Raw genomic sequence first — 21,689 nt, 5'->3', positions numbered from 1 at the left:
GTTAACGTAACTATAAATACAGTCAACGCGATCATTTTAAGTTAAATCAACCTAAATTAGATTCATAAAGTTCACATCGCTGGGAGTTCATTTGTTTCAGCACACAAACACATCTTAAGGTCTTGGATGCAGCCACTTATGCGCCCCCTTCATCTGACTACCCATTGCCTCTCTGAGTGGTCCAAAGATGTGGTCATCAGTGGGGATGAGGTCTGGCGAGTATGGCGGATGAGGAAGACACTCAAACCACAGGTTCCTTGATAGAGTTGCACGGGCAGTATGGAGCTGAACTTAATCATGATGCAACAAGACATCTCTACTCTGAAGCCCACATCATTTGGATTTGATTGTGGGTTGAAGTGAAGATGGTTTCTAAGGAGGTCTGAATACAAGGCACTGGTGATAGTGCTTCACCTGGGCATGCAGTGCTCCAAAATGGCACCTCAGTCATCCCAAAGCAGTGTCAGCATCACTTTCCGTGATGGCTGCATGTGAAACTCTTCGGTTTTAGTGAGGAGGATAGCATCATTCCTGGTTTGCTCTCTTCGTTTCTGGCTGTTGTTAGTAAACTCAGGTTTCACCTCCAGTAACAATTCTTGCTAGGATGCCATCACCCGCTGTTTCAAAGCATTGCATAAGTTATTGATAGGCATCGACACATTGTTGTTTCAACTCTGGAGTCACCTTGTAGATACTTTCTGGAAGTGGAGCACATCATGCATGACGTGGTGTGCTGAACCATGACTGATGTCCAGAAGTGCAGTTATTTCACTCACTATGACTCATTGAGTTTTCATCATGATGCATTCAACTTCTGCTGGTGTCACTACTCAAGTGTCTCTGACCCGGTCAAGGAGGGTCTGGCACAGCCCTCATATTGTTTCAGAACTTCCTGCTTCACTCGTACACTTACCGGACTGAACCTTCATTCACCAATGTATTTCGATAGGTTTCACCCCTTCACTGCTCAAATAGCAGATGGCAGAGTTTGGTGCACGTCTCCAGGTTTATTAGTTTGACTTCTTTTGTCTATTGCTATGATGTCATGGAGCTTGTCTGCATCACGTTTCCACCTGCTGGACCCTGCTAATGTCAATGCCAATGTACATGACAATGGTACAATGTTTAGAAGTTCTATCAATGCTAAGGTTTTCATTTGGCTCACCGTCGTATATCAAATATGGCAAACATGTTCTTTTTTGTGACTTTACTAGTAAATGACACAGGCTGCTTTCACTCACCATGTATCCGCTGAAGTATTCCTGCCACAACACACAATGACAACAAAGAAACTGATTACAGTAGCACGCTCAGTCCTTTAATTCTTGTTTAGTTTCAAAGGGCATTGAACTTGAAATGCCTTGCCAAACAAGCCAGTCACTGCCCCATCTTTCACGCTGGCCAATGCCACTTTGTTTTCCAAGCAGAGTTCAGGCCTCCTGGCCATAGTTCAGCTGGTGCATTTGGAAAAGAGACAACTTTACTTCTTTCTACCCAAAAGGAGGGCAGCATTGACTACCTTAGGCACATGGCGGATGGTCAGAGAGATACGTGTGCTCCTAGGGAGGATATGACCAAGACGAGCTTTTGTACAGTTTAGATTAGCCACACATTCCGTCATTGTGTCATCTGTCATTTCTTGGATTCCATGCAGGTAGCGTGTATACATCTCATCTTGCAATATCAGGAGGCTGCGTGGTTCCACCAATAGTGACAACAAGTACCGGCTCTCCTCCGTCTGCGGTGTCGTAACCTGCTGAGTGCATACAAGTATAGATCTGCTGTTACAGACCACCAAGAAAAGCTGCTCATATTCAGCCCTCCCAATTAAGGCATCAGGGACCAAGTGCCCTCTCCTGATAGAGATCATCAAACTGGCACAATTACTCTGTCACCATAATGAGAATAGCCAAAGACATAAAGGTCACGGAGTAGAACTGGACTGACCTCACTGTCCCTGCAGACAGGCTGATAGAAGTCAAGCAGCACCTGGGAACCAAGACTGATGGTCGTCACTGTTGGAAAGTACAGCGGTCCGTCTTCATGAGGCTGGAGCGGGGAGGGAAGAATAACAAAAAAAAAAAACAAAAAAGAGTGCTGTCAGGTCTTGCAGTATGTCCCAACTCCTTCTGACCTGAAGGTAACTCCTTCAACCTCTCGACTGTAATAAACTTGCAAAATTTCTAAAGAGGCTTTCATTACCAAAATAAGAACAGGAATTGGTTACTAGTCATGAAAGTGGCCTAAATGCACCTTATGTGTTTTCTTAACCTAATTAAAACAATTTCTGAACTTCTGAGAGGCAAAACCAACTTAGTCACAAATAAACTAAAAAGAAACCCTGGATGTTTGCCGGTCACTGCAGGACACGTTCTTCTATACATTCATCCTCGGCCAGTTTACAGCCACCAAGTAGGCTACCACACAGATGTCAGGTATGTCAGAGGAAAACTGCTGTATGCAGTGACCAGACTAGGACATGACCCCATTCTTTGTGAACAGCTACTTCCATTTGTTGGAATACTTCACAATTTATTACCACAACCTGCTGAGCAGCACTGATAATCTGACATTCTGCTGAACACAATTAATATCTAAATTAAGGAGGGCTCTTAAAACATATATACTGTTCCTACCTTGCACCTGATGCTCAGGATAAACAGGTTTGAAAATGGATATGTATGTATACACCACAGACATATTATGTGTATATGTGTGTATAATGAGGCTGGATAGGATTAGATAAGAGTACATTAGAGGGTCAGCTCCAGTTGGACGGTTGGGAGACAAAGTCAGAGAGGCGAGATTGCGTTGGTTTGGACTTGTGCAGAGGAGAGATGCTGAGTATAATGAGAGAAGGATGCTAAGGATAGCGCTGTCAGGGAAGAGGAAAAGAGGAAGGCCTAAGAGAAGGTTTATGGATGTGATGAGAGAAGACATGCAGGTGAGGGGTGTGACAGAACAAGATACAGAGGACAGGAAGATATGGAACAAGATGATCCACTGTGGCAACCCCTAACAGGAGCAGCCGAAAGAAGAAGAAGAAGATGTGTGTGATCACAAAAAATATATATATGGACAAATTTGTTGGTACACTTACAGCTTACTAGAAAAGTGCTGTATGCCTCCTGAAAATAACATAAAATGATGACTAAATAAAAAGGAGTTGTGCCACGTACACCTGCATGGCATTGACATGTCATCAAGTAAATTAAAGCAAGTGTGAAAAGAGATAAAATGTTGATTATTCTGCAAAGATATTCTAAAATGGCCTGGACACATTTATTGATACCCCTAGAAAAGATCATAAATAATTGGATTAGAGTGATTTTTTCAAACTGGCAGTTTTCTTTAATTAGTATCGCACATGTCATCAATTGTGCAATCAGTCGTTCAGCCCGTTAAAATGGAGAAAAGCAGTCACTCTGTTGTTTGGTATCAGCATGTGTCCCACACTGAACATGGACCAGAGAAAACCAAGGAAGTGTGCTGTCTGAGAAGATCAGAAAGAAAATGGTAGACAAGCATGTCAAGGGTAAAGGCTATGAGGCCATCTCCAAACAACTTGATGTTACTGTGAAAACAGTTGCAAATATTATAAAGAAGTTTAAACTCCATGGGACTGGATGCAGCCGCAAGATGAAAGTTGACCCCAATATAGGTTTAAGATGGTGACAATGGTAGAACAAAAGCCAAGAACAACTTCCAAAGAAATACAAGCTGAACCCCAAAGTCAAGGTCCATCAGTGTGTGATAGCACCATCCATCACTATTTCAGTAGGAGTGGGCTCAGTGGAAGAAGACCCTGGAAGACTCCACTGTTGAATGAAAAGCAAAAATCCATAGTGCTTCTGGGAGAATGTCCTTTGGACAGATGAGACAAAACTGAAGCTCTTTGACAAGTTACATCAGCACTATGTCCACAAATGAAAAAATGAACCTCTTAAAGAACACCATGCCTACTGTGAACCATGGAGGAGGCTCAGTTATGGTTTGGGGCTGCTTTGATACGTCTGGCATGGGGTACCTTGAATCTGTGCAGGGAACAATGAAATCTCATCAAGTCATTCTGGCGTGAAACCTACTGCCCAGTGTTAGAAAGCCCTGTCTCATTCACAGGTCATGGATCCTTCAACAGGACAAGGAGTCAAAACACACCACTAAAAGCACCCAGAATGACTAAGAAGAAAACATTGGACTATTCTGAGGTGGTCATCTATGCACCCTGAATTAAATTCTATCAAACATATATGGAAAGAACTGACACATGCAGTCTGGAGAAGGCCCCCTTCAAATCTGACACAACTGGAGCAGTTTGCTCAGGACGAGTGGGCCAAAGTACCTGTTGACAGAGGCAGAAGTCTCACTGAGAGCTCCAGGAATCACCTGTTTGCAGGGATCGTCTTTGAAAGCTGTGCAAAAAAAATTAGGTTTACGGTCCCATCATTTTTGTCCATGCCATCTTCATTTGTGCTGTTATTTGAAATATGTATCACAACTCTGTAAAGCAATGTCTGATTTTTGTTAAATATGGAATAAACAAGGAAGGGCACAAATTACTTTTATCAGTTTCAAGTTATTTCAGGGACAATTGTGGATTCTTCTTTTTTCGTGGCGGGGTACCACGAAACTTTTCAATGTCTGTGAGTGTATGTGTTTGTACATATACACACATATAAATCCATATACTAGCTTATTAGCTGTAGTACTGTAAGAGAATGAAGCCGTCGGTTAAGTAGATGTGTCCGAACAACTACTGTATGTAAACCAAGTATTTTCTTTAAACAATATTTAGTTCACTGGCACTCCTTACTCTATGCTACATATTATTAAAACATATATACCATCAATGAATTGCTGCTTTTCTACTGACTGACCTTAAGTTCTGTTGATGGTCATTGGAAAACCAATTTATAGGAACCTTTGAACTGAAGCAGGTAATTAGTTGGAATAATTGGACTTTTGAGTATAAATATAATTTTACCCTGTAGCACATCCTGTAAAAATAGTAACGTCAATCATATTTGAATGTAACACTTTGATCTGAAATCTTGTACAATTACGAAATTTCAGAAAATTTACAGTAGATTAAAGCACTACAAACCTTAACTTACTACATACAGCACTAACATTTACAGGCTGCACATTTATGTAACCCATGTAGTGAATTGAACGTTTTAAGCACTGTACAGAAAAGAAACAGGTGACAAGAAATAATACGGTGAACAATGTAAAATGTGCACCTCTTCTATGTTCTATCTGTGGAGGATCCCTTTACTGAGCTGTGCAACTTTCTGTACTTACTAAAGTATTCCTTCACTACCAGCTTGTGTTGTACTTAAAGCCTTGAAGTGGGCTGGTAAGCATACTGTCACTTCACAGTTTCTACTTTGCAAACCAGAGCATACCTGCACATCACAGTCTGACCTCCAATGGAACATCCTAGTTCTCCACAATACTGTAGGTATTTCAATACCAAAGGCCAGCGATCAATGTACAAAGCATATGCGAGGGGAGACCCAAAAATAACCGGAAATATTTTTAAAACGTGTTTAATTTTCTGTACAAACTACAATTAGTCTCCTTCAAAGTGCTCTCCATTGGCAAAAATACACTTATCTAACCGTTTGTTCCATTGTTGAAAACATTTTTTAAATTCGTCTGAAGCAATGCCCATTAATGCTCTGGTCGTTTCTTGTTTTACCTCTTCAATGTCAGCAAAATGCCTTCCTTTCAAGTCTTTTTTCATCCGAGGGAACAAAAAGAAATCACACGGAGCTAAATCCGGTGAGTAGGGTGGGTGGTTCAGGGTTGTCATACCGTTTCTTGCCAAAAATTGGCGAATGCTGAGAGCAGTGTGAGATGGAGCGTTGTCATGATGAAAGAACCAATCGCCCGACTCCCACAAATCAGGGCGTTTCCTTCTCACACTGTTGCGCAACCTACTTTTACAAAAAAATTCACTGAACACAAGCACAACCTTCCAGACTGATGGCACTTGGCAGACTGACTTGTGAGGAGTGTAACTAGATCGCCCTAGCAGCCCCACCACGTACTACAAGTACCAACCTAACAACAATTATTTTTGGGTCCCCCCTCGTACATAGAAGTGAACTCAATAATCATACCTGACTTGATTTTGCATGGCCTTTATACCTCACTGTGAGGAGTAGCAAGATGACAGAATAGAGAGTGCTATGTGTATTCAATAATATAACTTGCTATGCATGTCTAAAAGCTTCACCAAACTTTCCTTCTGCCAGTTCACTTTTGTCAGAAGCATTTACAGCTTGGAAAATAAGTACTGAATGCATCAATGTTTTTCTCAGTAAATATCAACATGAAATTTTCACCAGATGTCGGTAATAACCCAAGTAATCCACACATACAAAGAAATCAAAACAAATTAAGTCCATAAATTATATGTAATAAAGTGGAATGACAAAGGGAAAAAGTATTGAACACACGAAGAAATGAAGGTACAAAAATGCATGGAAAGCCAAGAAACCAGCTGAAATCTGTCAGTATTTAGAAAGCAATCCTGCCCTCAATTAGTACAAATGAATATCAGCTCGTTTAGTTCTAATTACTAGCCTATAAAAAGGTGTCTCATTACCAAGGTGTCACACAAGAAGCATCTCATGATGGGTAAAAGCAAAGAGCTCTCTCAAGAACTTCACAATCTTTTTGTTGCAAAACATACCGATGGCATTGGTTACTGACATATTTCTAAACTTCTGAACGTAGTGATTTGACAGAGTGAAACCTCACAAAGGATCGAAACATTTGAATCAATTGTGTTGAAAGTCATGTTGAAGCTATGAAGCATTTGACACTCATCTCTCTAGGGACATCTTCTGGCCATCTGCATTAACGTTACACAAACTAATGATCAAGTTCAGTAAGGTTTCTTAGAATTTTATGTTTCGCTGCTACAGTTTGCCAGCGGCTTCCAGTATCTGATGTGTAAAAAAAAAAAAAGTTTATATATAAACTATATATATACTAAAACAAAATATAATGCCTCACTCTTGGAGCGCCGGCTCTTTTAAAAAATATTCCCCTTTTACATTGTATCATTATTTTTTCTCAAAATTGACGAGCTTGCTATGAAGAAAAGACAACGTCACAGTCAAATCTGTCACAAGCAGTGATCATGCTGTCCTGTGGCTCCATTGACTAAGACAGTTACTTTTTGTATTCTGTGTGGAGTGCAAACCCGTTTTTAAGTCTGAAAAAAGAGTCACGTAAATTAAAAAAAAAAGGTAAAGAAATATATTTATAATCTAATTCGACAAAATAATTTTGAGAAGTACTGTGGAAGGATCACATAAGAGATCTGTTCTGGAATCATCCCCACTTAGAATCGCCATCAAACTGCGATGGCTACTTTGCAGAAGGCAGCTCACGAATTTACAATAATCCATCTTCTATTCATTGCCATTTGACGTCAATGAATCCCGTCATTGAATAGGGTGATAACAAACCCACTGTGGCAGATCAAGTTGAATTCACTCTGCTGCACCCAAAATTCAAAGGTGTCAGTCCAGTCAGGTGCAGGTCAGAGGGGATGAGAGACACAGCGCAGATCAGTCACCAGCACACTGTCACACAGACCACAGATGGGACACTCCAAAGTGAGCATTTTAAGTATTAAGTGATCCACACTCTGCAGTTTAAATCTACTACACTGTATACATAAAGTGCAATGTGAATAAAAGTATGTGCTGCACAACTAATTACAACTGACATTCAAACAGAAACAGCAGCCACTGTAGACGCCTTTGTGGTGAAAAGAGAACCCAACAATTTTTATGGAGGTTGGCAGTAAAGATCCACTTTAGTGCTGCAGCAGTTGGGATAAACACATCTTGACCTGCTGTCAAAAAAGCACCTGACTTTACCAGCACCATCCCTACTTCGTGAACACATCTTCAAGGTCCGGGCAGGCAATCAGTAAGTTGTCTTAGTCACAACACAGCATAATAGAACATTTCCTTAAATAAAAATGATAGTTTTCCTGTCTGATCCATTCCTAACCAATCACCAAGTTACAGAAGCACAATCAAAGTCACTAACACATTTACCATGTAGCCCCCCCCCCCATTAACAGTCAAAGTAAGAACACATCCCACCTGATTAATTCAATATTTAATAAATGATCACCCATAACAACAACTGAAACCGTCAGTCAAAAGATTTGTTTTGTTATACAAATGAAACAAAATGCATTTATGTCTGATATATCTTTAATAGGGTGTGTGCCCCCAACCCCACTTTGATAGCTCACCTCGCTCTCTATTGGTCAACGATGGAATTTTTCTTAAATGGGAGGGGGTGGGGACTCTGTGCAACATTTTACACATGGATGACGCAAGACGCGAACCCATGCTCACTTTACTACACCACTGCACCATCCACATTACTTGCTAGATCAACACCCCTCAAATGAAACACTACAGTTCAATGTTTTTGTTTTTATGTATGCATGTTAAATTAGTTGTATTGACATGAGAGCATTGTATGTTGTATTCGCCGAATGAAGACAAAAAAAATTATATATAGATATTTCTAATGTATGATTCTGAAGAAAAATGATGGTTGCATGAAAATATTACATGATTTAGCTGATCTTTTAATATATAAAGAGTTGAAAAATTAATGATAAAGAGGCAAAGAAGGGGTATTTATGAGAAGAGAGTATTATGGAGAGAGAAGTGTTGTGACCTGCAACACTAAAGCTCTTATTAGCATTATCAGTATTGTGCATTCTACCAGTTGGCACTTGTAAGATGTATAATTTATAGTTTTGTTTCTTGTCACTAAGTACTATCGCCACAATCATTCAAAATTTTTTGATCTTCCACAAGCATTCATTTTGCCCGACAGTTCTGTCGAGTTTTTGAAATCTCATGATGCCATAATGTACTTCAAATGTAGTTTGATGAATAATGATTTGAAGCACTGAGCAGACATGTACACTGATTAATAAAAATGGAACACAGTTCAAAACACCAAGCAGACATGAGCACTGGTTAATAGATACAGTAGATAGATAGATACTTTATTAATCCCAAGGGGAAATTCACAAATGAACCATCTAGAGCAGTTCGAAGCGGCGAGCAGACATGCTCAAGTAAAGGAGGCTTTGTGAAGCCTCAACACACTGGAAGGTATTGTGTTTTATATTTTTGAGAGTCTATCTGACACTTTACCCTCTAGTTATATTTTGTAATTTGTATTGACATTACACACTTCGAGCGGCATGGTGGCGCAGTGGGTAGCACTGCTGCCTCGCAGTTGGGAGACCTGGGGACCTGGGTTTGCTTCCCGGGTCCTCCCTGCATGGAGTTTGCATGTTCTCCCCGTGTCTGCGTGGGTTTCCTCCGGGCGCTCCGGTTTCCTCCCACAGTCCAAAGACATGCAGGTTAGGTGGATTGGCGATTCTAAATTGGCCCTAGTGTGTGCTTGATGTGTGGGTGTGTTTGTGTGTGTCCTGTGGTGGGTTGGCACCCTGCCCGGGATTGGTTCCTGCCTTGTGCCGTGTGTTGGCTGGGATTGGCTCCAGCAGACCCCCCGTGACCCTGTGTTCGGATTCAGCGGGTTGGAAAATGGATGGATTACACACTTCAGTTGACATAGTTCAGTGACAGACTGAAACGACAATTCAGGTAGTTGCTGACAACTCATTATTGTTATTGTGGCTTAGCCGGTATGGTGGCGCAGTGGGTAGCGCTGCTGCCTTGCAGTAAGGAGACCTGGTTTCGTTTCCCTCCTTGCGTGGAGTTTGCATGTTCTCCCCGTGTCTGCGTGGGTTTCCTCCGGGTGCTCCGGTTTCCTCCCACAGTCCAAAGACAGGCAGGTTAGGTGGATTGGCAATTCTAAATTGTCCCTAGTGTGTGCTTGGTGTGTGAGTCCTGCGGTTGGTTGGCGCCCTGCCCAGGACTGGTTCCTGCCTTGCGCCCTATGTTGGCTGGGATTGGCTCCAGCAGACCCCCGTGACAGATTGTGGCTTACTGTGGTTTCCTTTGTCTGATACTTAGTGTCAAAGATATATTATCATATATCAACTTTATATTTATCTCTCTATTATAAAAAAAAAAAAATCTTTGGGAAGGAGACTAGGAAGACGAGACATGATCTTCTCAGAAGACAATCTGAAGTCCCACGAGAGACACTTTAACTTGCTCCCAGCTCTTAAAACAATGACAAGCGACAAGCAAAACATGCAACTCGCTAGCAGATGATCCGACCACTTCTCCTTAGCGTGTGATCAGCCCCCCCCCCCCCCCCCCCCCCCCCCACAACATCAGCATCAGAGGCATGAAGTGGCAAAAGGACAGCTGCTGTACATGGTTTAACATGATCGACATGCAGTGCGACAGCAGCAGCAGCAGCAGAAAGACAGCAGATGATCTGACGGCATCTCCTTAGCATGCGTTCAGCTGCCCCCCACCCCACCCCCTCTTCACAATGCGAGCAGCGTTATATGTGCTGCGAGAAAGAGATTTAACCACGCCTAGGGCCGGAAATAAAGGACAAGTATTGTTTTACAACATCACATGAGCCAAGGCAGTGATACATCATTTAAAACAAGTCCACCGACATCTAACCTAGCAATTGTTGGATTGCTTTTGGCAGACACGCTTCATGTTTTCCCAACTCTTAAAACAACGACAAGCAAAACATGCAGCTCACCAGCAGCAGAAAGCCAGCAGATGATCCGACCACTTCTCCTTAGCATACGTTCAGCCACCCAAACCCCCCCCCCTCAAACCACCCTATCCCCCTTCACAACGCGAACGGCAGAGACACGAAGTGGCAAAAGGAGAGCTGCTGTACAGGCTTTGAAATGATCAGGCAGCGAGACAAGCAGAACAGACAGCTCGCCAGCAGCAGAAAGACAGCGGATGATCCAATGGCATCTCCTTAGTGTGCGTTCAGCCGCACGCCCTTCACAACGTGAGCAGCGTTATACATCCTGCGAGAAAGAGATGTAACCATGTCCGGGGTCGGAAATAAAGGACAAGTATTGTTTTTACAAACATTTTAAAGTAAAAGTGAAAATAATGCATATGTAAGAATTCCCATGAAAATAACAATCTCTTTAAATTGTACATCCGGGAAATCAAACTCGGGGGTGAGTGTGCAAAGCGAGCAGGGGGCAGAGCTCCCTAGAGTATATTATTTATAATATAACAGAATATAATATAATATAATATAATATAATATAATATAATATAATATAATATAACGGAACAGTGGACCAGCTCTATACCCTTAGCAGGGTCCTGGAGGGTGCATGGGAGTTTGCCCAACCAGTCTACATGTGTTTTGTGGACTTGGAAAAGGCATTCGACCATGTCCCTCGGGGAATCCTGTGGGGGGTACTCCGAGAGTATGGGGTACCGGCCCCCCTGATAAGGGCTGTTCAGTCCCTGTACGATCGGTGCCAGAGCTTGGTCCGCATTGCCGGCAGTAAGTCGAACCCGTTCCCAGTGAGAGTTGGACTCCGTCAGGGCTGCCCTTTGTCACCGATTCTGTTCATAACTTTTATGGACAGAATTTCTAGGCACAGCCAGGGCGTTGAGGGGGTCTGGTTTGGTGGGCTCAGGATTGGGTCACTGCTTTTTGCAGATGATGTTGTCCTGTTTGCTTCATCAGGCCGTGATCTTCAGTTCTCTCTGGATCGGTTCGCAGCCGAGTGTGAAGCGGCTGGGATGAGAAACAGCACCTCCAAATCCGAGACCATGGTCCTCAGCCGGAAAAGGGTGGAGTGCCCTCTCAGGGTTGGTGGCGAGATCCTGCCCCAAGTGGAGGAGTTCAAGTATCTCGGGGTCTTGTTCACGAGTGAGGGAAAAATGGAGCGCGAGATCGACAGGCGGATCGGTGCGGCATCCGCAGTAATGCGGGCGCTGCATCAGTCTGTCGTGGTGAAAAAGGAGCTGAGCCGCAAGGCGAAGCTCTCAATTTACCAGTCAATCTATGTTCCTACCCTCACCTATGGTCATGAACTATGGGTAGTGACCGAAAGAACGAGATTGCGAATACAAGCGGCTGAAATGAGTTTCCTCCGCAGGGTGTCTGGGCTCTCCCTTAAAGATAGGGTGAAAAGCTCAGTCATCCGGGAGGGGCTCAGAGTAGAGCCGCTGCTCCTCCGCATCGAGAGGAGTCAAATGAGGTGGCTCGGGCATCTGATCAGGATGCCTCCTGGACGCCTCCCTGGTGAGGTGTTCCAGGCATGTCTAACCGGGAGGAGGCCCCGGGGAAGACCCAGGACACGTTGGAGGGACTATGTCTCTCGACTGGCCTGGGAACACCTTGGGATTCTCCCGGAAGAGCTAGAAGAAGTGGCCGGGGAGAGGGAAGTCTGGGCATCTCTGCTCAAGCTGCTGCCCCCGCGACACGACCTCGGATAAGCGGGAGACAATGGATGGATGGATGGATGGATGGAGATATATATATATATATATATAAAAATAAAATTAGCTAAATCGTGCAACTTTTTTATGCAACGCCTTATTTTCTTCAAAACCGTACATTATACTGTATGCATCTATATTTATAAGATTTTCATCTTCATTAGAAGAATACAACAATGATACACTCGTGTCAATTAAACCAATTTAACGTGCATTATGTCAAACAAAATATACTGTATTGTCTACATCCGCTCTGCTAAGAACAGAAGTAGTTGAGTTGTATGGAGCTCGTTAAGTACCCCAGTTAGGTGGTTCAATGGTATTGCAATTGTCTCTCAGTAAAGACACCAGGGGTTTGTGTCATTGATCCTCCTTTTCTGGAAAGTTGTTTTTATTTTCTATTCCTCCATTTAACAAAAAATTCCACTGTGGAACAATAGCAAGCGAAGTGAGCTATCGAGTGAAGGTTGGTCCACCGTAAGTGGCCAGGAGGCACACACCCCTAATTATATTGCATATTATATGTAAAGAGTTTCACTCTAAAACGTAATAAACTTCACATTTGAATGTTTGGAGATCCTGGTGTCGTACTGAATTTGTATTTTATAAAAACAACATAAACTACTGTTCAGCATGCTTAAATGTGTCTTTTCTTTTCTGATCACTATACAGCTCTTCCCTCTTAGGACAATTCAATATAAACAGTTTCAGCCAATCAGTGCCTTCCAAACATGCAGCATGACAGCGTGAACCTTCATTGTTAACAGCGTGGTCTTTTCATTTCATTTACTTATATTGAGTTATTAGACTATTTACTGTTAAGTGCTATTTGAGCTACCATTTAGTACAACAGGTGCCTTACTTAGTTCTTAAATCGATATGGAAATGCACACACAAGCCTCCTAAATTATTTATTGAAATGCCTATGTTTACAGTGTCCATTTTATGAAGTCATAGTTTTTACTTGTTCCCGTTATTATGCATTACAATTTCTTAGTGTCACATATTATTCGTTACTACACACGAGTCCCGCTTCATTGAGATTCTGTTTTATATTCTGTATATGCAAACATTGTAAACGGAGCGGTTATTGAACTGACTATAGCAGACTTGTCATCTTCATAAAATTACTTAATTTATATGATATTGACATTTAATAATAAGTTCAAAAATCAAGAAGGCTATGACTTTGTATTGACTGTGCTGCTTCCTTTTTTTCGTGACCGTGTCAGTAGAGAGTGCGTGATGTTAACAATGCATTCTGTCCTAAATGATAGCTCAGAAGCTTTTTGATATTTCCTAAAGGCCAATATGTCTCAGTTTGTTCATTAATATATTTTGAATATGTTTTTTAATCAGAATTATTACAACATATTACCCATATTCATTTCCCAAGTAGATATGTAACGTTTGATAAGAATAAATAAAAAAGTAACAACACATATAATAGTTATGTTGCATAACAAAACTCATCGTTTATCTGAAATGTTTTACTTTGTATTATTACATTTGGCAATGGAATGCTTCAGTATACAGTCAGTTATTCCACTTCTGAAGGTGTACATTGTCAGTATTCTCCATTGCATTTCCACCCAGTGTAACACGTGCCAGTGTAACTGAGGGGTAGCAGACGAGCTAACGTAATGGGAGACAAGACACCTCCTCACCCTGATGCCCAGGCTTTTCTCATAAATATTCCCATCTTTATTATCTTATGCTTTTTCTCATTCCTGTCAGTTTACTATTATTATTAAACATATATATAGAGGACTGCGGTGAGTTGGCACCCTGCCCGGGATTGGTTCCTGCCTTGTGCCCTGTGTTGGCTGGGATTGGCTCCAGCAGACCCCCGTGACCCTGTGTTCGGATTCAGCGGGTTGGAAAATGGATGGATGGATATATAGAGGAAATGTGTATCTTATTTTATGTGTATGAAAGGAAGGACGGTAAAGCCTTGAATGAAACTCAGTGTTGATGCTTTGGGTAACAAGACAGGCAAGGAGCAGGGAACGATAAATGTGGCAATGACTGCAGGGGATTGTGTAACTGGAAGATGGTTTAAGAATACAGAAATGACAAAAGCTTAGTCTTTCAATAATTCTATTTTCATCAATGATTTACTCTGTTGCACTGCACTTCGGAATACTACTTATTTACCACCCACCACAGCCTTTGACAAGATGCATTCAAAAAAGAAGGATGTTGCTGGCAAAGTCTAGTGCTTTTTTGAAAGTTTGGCCCCAGACATGCTTATCCAGCTCTTCCTTCTTGTCAGTACTTGAGTGATCTTTATGTCCAGCTCGTTTTTTGTCTAATTAACGCAAAAATCCCGAGGCTTTCCCTAAATGGCAGAAGAAGCTGTTGATTGTTCCATTTCTGTTTTAAAGACAGTTGTAATTAGTTTTGCAGAGCTCGCTTTTACTCATATTGCTTTTTGGAAATCAATAATACATATCAACTACAGATCTGGGAATCACTGAATACTAAAAACGTTTAATGAGGAGTGTCTTGCACATATACTGTTGTGATGACCACATTGGTTTTGGTGAAGTGTTTCTTAGCCTGTCTGATATGATTGACATGGGGTGGAATTGACGCTGGATTGGACCAAATTGGCTTCTGACTGTGAAGACATCAATGACGTCATGACACTAGCAGGCCTTAAAAATCATGTGACAGGTGCATTTGCAGCAAGCGTTGAAGTGGCACTTCGAGGACCAGTGCTTCGAAAGCTTGACATGATGTTGACACGTCAGTATCGAGCAGCCCATCACTATCTGAATGTTCCAGTGAGCACCATTGGGGCCATAATCCGGAAGTGGAACGAACATCATTTCACCATAAACTGGCCATGACCAGGTGCTCCTCACAAGATTTCTGAAAGAGGAGTCAAAAGATTAATCAGAAAAGGTGTCCAAGAGCCAAGGACCACTTGTGGAGAGCTACAAAAAGACCCGGAATTAGCAGGAACTTTAAAGCTTGTTTAAAGTTTATTGCACAACATTTGGACAAATCATATTAAATACTGGGAGAATATAATCTGGTCAGATAAGACCAAAATTTAACTCTTTCGATGTCACTGCACATACCATGTTTGGAGAAGAAATGGTACTGCACCCCAAAAACACCATACCAACAGTGAAGTTTGGAGAAGGGAACATTATGGTGTGGGGTTGTTTTTCAGCACATGGTACTGGCAGACTTCATATAATTGAAGGAAGGATGGGTGGATGGAGAAATGTACCGGGACATTTCTGATAAGAATCTGCTGTCATCTACCACGATGCTGAAGATGAAATGGAGATGGACATTTCAGCAAGACAATGATCCCAAACACACAGCCAAGGAAACTCTCAGCTGGTTTCAGAGAAAGAACATAAAGCTGCTAGAATGGCCCAGTCAATCACCTGACTTGAATCCAATTGAAAATCTATGGAAAGAACTGAAGATCAGAGTTCACAGAAGATTCCCCCGGAACCTTCAAGATTTGAAGATAGTTTGTGTGGAAGAACGGGCCAAAATCACACCTGAGCAATGCATGCAACTAGTTTCTCCATACAGGAGGTGTCTTGAAGCTGTCATTACCAACAAAGGCTTTTCTACTAAGTATTAAATACGTTTCATTAAGCGTGCTCAATACTTATTCCTTGTGTCATTACACTTTATTACACATAACTTCATTTATGTACTTATTTGTTTGGATTTCTTTGTATGTACAGATTACTTGGGTTGTTACCAACATCTAGTGAAATATATTTACTGAGAAAAACGTTGACGCGTTCAATACTTATTTTCCCCCGCTGTATTTGCATATATCAACGGCCTCATTTCTCTCCACAATTACAGCCTCAGTCTTGTCAATGGTGGTGTTGTGCTGGAATCTTTAATTTGCAAGAACTGCAAGCTCCATTTCTCTGTGCAGATACAGAAAAAAGAATGTCGTTCCTAATAATAGCCCATTCACTACTACCAACAAATAATCGACAAATAAAAAAATATGGGTGAGCTAATTTTCTATAACATCACCAGTTTTTAATTAAATCAGTCAAACTGGTTTTGAGTTTTTGGGGTAGCTTCTCTAAGGGGTTTTGCCAAATTTAATCTTTTTAACTAAATGGGAAGTAGTTGTTTTTGTTGATGGGCGAGTCTGTGAGTAAGTCAGTCAGGTAAGTCTGCATTATATATATACAGGGTGGCCATATTTATGTATATGATTGAAAAGGTGTTATTGTCAGGAAAGTACCAATGTTATTATCAAGTAACATAATGGAATACAAACATTAAGAACCTTAAATATTTTTTCATCCCCTGTTCTCCATGGTGTGGTCCACTAATGTCCCATCCAGATCAATACACATCTGAAAATGAAAAGCAACATTGTCATAGGCGGTATCCTCTGAAATTCTTCTGTGACAGCTGCACTTAGCTCAGCCACATTGTGGATGCAATGTTCATGCACTTTGTCTTTTAGGTAACCCCACAGGAAAAATTCTGGTGGGATCAAATTGGGAGATCGAGCTGGCCATTCCACAGGCCTGCATTAGCCGATCAAGCATTGTGGGAACATTTTGTTCAACCACTGTCGCACTGGTACGGCGTAGTGTGGTGGTGCCCCATCTTTCTGCCACCACAGATCATCAATGTTCGGTCGTACAGACAATACAGGATACACAGTACCGGTAAGCAACTGCTGGTAATTTTCTCCGGTAACGGCGTCATTGTAAAAGAATGGACCAATCAAACATCGTAACAGACACCACCCCATATCATGACACCAGGACTTTTGTCATCAATATCGATGGTCACATGAGGGTTTTCTCTCCACCAGAACACGCAATTTTGCCAGTTAACACTGCTAGAAACATGTCATTTGGAGAGATAAGACCAAATTTCTTGTTCTGCCAAACCTGGATTTTCCTGAAGATTTCCCAGGCACACGTTTGCAAACTGTATGTGCCTATCCGGATCATACTCATTGAGAGCATTAACCAAACAAAGATGATACAGCTTGGCGATTCTAAATTGGCCCTAGTGTGTGCTTGGTGTGTGTGTGTCCTGTGGTGGGTTGGCACCCTGCCCAGGATTGGTTCCTGCCTTACGCCCTGTGTTGGCTGGGATTGGCTCCAGCAGACCCCCATGACCCTGTGTTCGGATTCAGCGGGCTGGAAAATGGATGGATGATACAGCTTTAAGTTCAGGTCCTTCATTATTCTCTGAAGTGTTGTACGAGAAATGTTCAGCACTTTGGACATTCGCCACAAGAGCTGTGTTGGCATTGGTATGCACACTCCTGGGCCTATCTGCTCCCTTCACTTGCAAAACAGTACCGCTGATGTCGAATTTTGTGTTTATTCTTACGATGGTTAGCACACTAGGGACACTGCCTCCAAACTCAACTGCCATCCTCCGTTTCACCACCGCATAGTTGTTTGTTGCAGAGTATAAACTCATACAACGTACGCACTGCTCTAGTGACAATTGATCTAGGGTTGCCTGGTCCAGCACATTGTTACTCCCATTCTCAGGCTACACAGTGATGCCATTTTCCATACTTTTTGCACAGTAGTTTAAAAGCTACAGCCTACAAAATGCCATATACATAAATATGGGACACCCTGTATACGGTATTTACATTATACATACTGCATGTCCAGCCAGCAAATTCAGCCCACGAGCAGACTGTTTGATACTGAAAGAAATCTCCAAGAACCCCAGAATTTTATTGCAGGATCTGCAGGTAACTCTTACAAAAGTTGGTGTCAAATTGCATGCATGTACAATCAGAAACAGATTGCATAAATTCGACCTGGATATGTGACACAAAAAAGCCATTGCTGTTCAAAAAGTACCTCAGAGCAAGACTACAGTTTGCCATTAAAAATCTAGGCTAAGACCAGGCCTTCTGAAACAATGTGCTCTGGACATAAAAATCAGACACAAAGCTCTTTGGCCACAATTACAGTAGAAATGTTTAGCACAAACCAAAGACAGCAGTTCAGGAGAACCACTTCATACCAACTGTGACACGTGGTGGCGGAAATTTTATGGTTTGGGGTTGCCTCAGGGCCAGGGCAGCTTATTGTCATTGAGATAACTATGCATTCTGCGTCACATTACATGAGCTTGAGGAGAATGTGAGGCTACCTGTCCACATCCTACAAGATGGCATTTCTACTAAAGGGTGCAATACCAGCTTCTGAGCCCAATGGTGGACTTACTTTTTCCCCAGAAGACCATTACATCTACTGATATTTTAGTGGAATAATTAACTGAAAAGACATGTTTTTCTTGTGTTTTTATACAGATTTCTCACCTTTACTGTATCTGCAAGCACTGTTTACATGAAGATCTACTGTTTTGCTTGTCCAAATATGTTGAAAAAGTCAATTTATGTGGAATTTTGTTACCTTCTTTTGATCTGTATATGAACTAAGAGCAGGTAATGAGAGCATTCTTACCAAATGAACAAGTCAACTGCATACAATAAATGCACTATAACATAATTAGCAAAACTGCAATAAGATACAAATTAATACATGTTTTTGAGCATGGCAAAGGCACTATATAAAGTGTGTTTAAGTTATTATAATTATTAATAATGCTTGCTTTTGACAGCCCTTGAAATGCACAGTTCCATACAATGATGCCCCCCGACTGGAATAACAAGCTTACTCAAAAACATTACTGTTTCTTACCTGTACTCACTTTATAAGCAGCAGGATACAGGCTTATGAAACTGTATATACAGCCAGAGAACAGACTGCCACTTAATTTTATAGCATCAATAAAATTGCCATCCCATCCATACTGTGAATTATTCTTTTCTATTACAGGAACCAACCCTCACAGGACAAATTTAGAAGTATCTATTTACACATGTTTTTCGTATGTGTGAGAAAATCAAAGTAACCAAAGAAAACGCATTCAAAGATACTAAAAATGAACAAACACATTAGAAAGTGATTGGGCCAGGAACTGAATTCAAGTCTCTGAAGCTCAAAAGCAAAAGCATGGACTACTATAACAATGCACCACCTGCAAAACGCACTTACACTTTAACAAAATACACCAATGATCGACAAGTTACACAACTGTGAACAGTGACTAGCACTTTCACCACAATCCATTCGCTACCCAATCTGTGAATTTTACAGAAAATTATCAACAACTTATGTTCATGAACAAGCCCTTCGGTGTACTTGTTAGCCTAATAATACATCTGTTATTTGTGAATTATTACAGCGATAATTAATCTGTAAGTAATAAATAGTTCTTTAACAGACAATTATAAGGATTTATGTAAAACACTGCTCAAATAACCTAAAATATATTCTATGACCCTTTTTCTTATTGACTACCTACATAATTTTGGGGCCAGTTTGCTCAGTTTAGTTCCACATCTTGATCCCTTCTAGGAGGCATCACATGTTGAACATTTTTATTAACATCTAGCACAAAATGTAATGTGCCTAGTTATGGCGATTATCCCATTAAAGCACACAACATTCAGCCAATGTTAAACTCATCACTTCATCAGAGTTTGCTGCACTTCAAAAAGTGTGACCAATACTACAAACCAAATTGAAGTGAAATGCACATCAGCCCAAAAACGCTTCTTCATCATCTGCCCAGTATGTTGAACACATAATACCTCTAAGGCACACACACCTTTTCATCAGCCCCTACTATATCCCTGTAGTGCCATACCATTATTCCCTCTCCTGGTTTGTATTCATTCACCAGAACATGGTTAGCATGTCTGCCACCAAATGCACTCAGTAATGAGATTTTCTCGGTGTACGTTTCCAGCCATTCAGGAAGTTTTTCTGCCAGCATACCCTTAGGATGAGGAAGACCACCTGTAAAGAAGCAAACCCATTATTTGTTGGAAGCCAAGACTTCATTATAATATGAAATCTCTCTAACAAAAGCTGCCATTTTTGTATCTGTCCACAAAAACAGACTCAGGCAATTAACTGCTGATAAATGAAGAAGTTCATCTGACCTTATGGATGTTCAAATAAATCTATTCTATAGATCAATACAAACAGAAGAAACCACTCACATCTCAGCCACGCTACTCCCAATTCAAAATTCTATAGGCCCTTTACATGGCTTTGTAATCTAGAACTTCCCCATTTCTCTGTTTGGGTCTTGCACAGGTCTGTCTTGCTGTATGTTTCAAACTTCTAAATATGGATGTCATTTTTAGACTTTCTTTAATTTTCTTAATTATTTATTTTTAATTTATTTATTTTTAATTAACTGTATGACTGTAACAGACATTTTTATTTGATATGTTCAGTGTCACTAGTCTACAATGCCATGTGTGTGAATTATTTTCATATTTTTAGATAGTTTTTAGGCCATTTATTTGACTGTTATAATTCTGGCTGTTATTTTTTTGTAATGGTAAATGTTTTCTTGTTACCCCAGTTTTGCAGACGTCTTCCCGACAACTGAGTCCACTTGCATTTTGGGGCACTGTAAACCTGCACAGAGAAAGAGAAGAGTGTCAGTTCAACAATATGCCATACTGCACACCTGATGAGAGTGCAAGTGGATCCTGTGCACTTCAGTTTATTTTTCTACTCTTATCAATGTCTGAGGCTGCATATGGAATAGGAGCATTCCTCTTAAAATTAGTATTAAATGGGAAATGGCTGACTTAATTACAATTTTTGGATTCTAACTAAAGGTCTATTTCAGGACATGCAAGAGATACACTGCCAATCATTTTATACTCCTGTTATACAGGTTTGTCATTCTAGACAGTAAAATAGTATTAGCTAACACTTACATGGTGTACTTTTTACTTTACTTCTTTGTAAGTCTTGGTGACTGTATGTCTAAAATGCTTAATATTACATATGGTGTGCCTGAGGGATCAATTCAAGCCTTTTATTATTCTCATTTTACATGCTTCCATTAGGCCAATTCATTTCTAAACATACGGTAACTTACCATAACTATACAGAGGTCACACACCTATACATATATTAGTGCTAGATGACCCCAGGGCTCTCAACCCTATGCTTAATCCCCTTACTAGCGTTACAGTAGTGTAATTTAAGTAAACAAGTGATAAACAGAAACAGTAATTATTGGCAGTGGTTAAAAAAGAGGATTTTAAGGAGAAACTGGATCATCTGGTCTTGCAAGTCAAGTCATTATTAAAAAATCTAGGTGTCATTATGGAACTACATTGCAAACCTTCAATATATTCCTGTGATTTCCATTTCAGAATCATAGTACAAATCTGATCTT

General features: G+C 41.0%; 1 protein-coding gene across 9 annotated transcripts in view; it reads right to left on the bottom strand.

The window, feature by feature from the left end:
- Nucleotides 1–1,296: 1,296 nt before the first annotated feature.
- The window catches only part of alkbh6 (alkB homolog 6), a 33,831-nt gene continuing 13,438 nt past the window's right edge, over nt 1,297–21,689 (bottom strand). For 8 of the 9 annotated variants that reach the window (XM_028824147.2, XM_028824148.2, XM_028824146.2 and 5 more), the window contains 4 exons: nt 20,854–20,914; nt 20,130–20,281; nt 1,948–2,049; nt 1,297–1,756 (listed from right to left, as the gene is read on the bottom strand). In XM_028824147.2, coding sequence (XP_028679980.2) covers nt 1,481–1,756; nt 1,948–2,049; nt 20,130–20,281; nt 20,854–20,914 — 591 coding nt within the window. In that variant the 3' untranslated portion in view covers nt 1,297–1,480. The remainder of the gene's footprint in view (nt 1,757–1,947; nt 2,050–20,129; nt 20,282–20,853; nt 20,915–21,689) is intronic. The other variant, XM_028824153.2, reaches the window with a different exon arrangement.

This window comes from Erpetoichthys calabaricus, chromosome 18 (assembly GCF_900747795.2).
Source record: "Erpetoichthys calabaricus chromosome 18, fErpCal1.3, whole genome shotgun sequence".
In the NCBI taxonomy this organism is placed as follows: Eukaryota; Metazoa; Chordata; class Cladistia; order Polypteriformes; family Polypteridae; genus Erpetoichthys; species Erpetoichthys calabaricus.
This window is presented reverse-complemented; position numbering and strand designations above follow the sequence as displayed.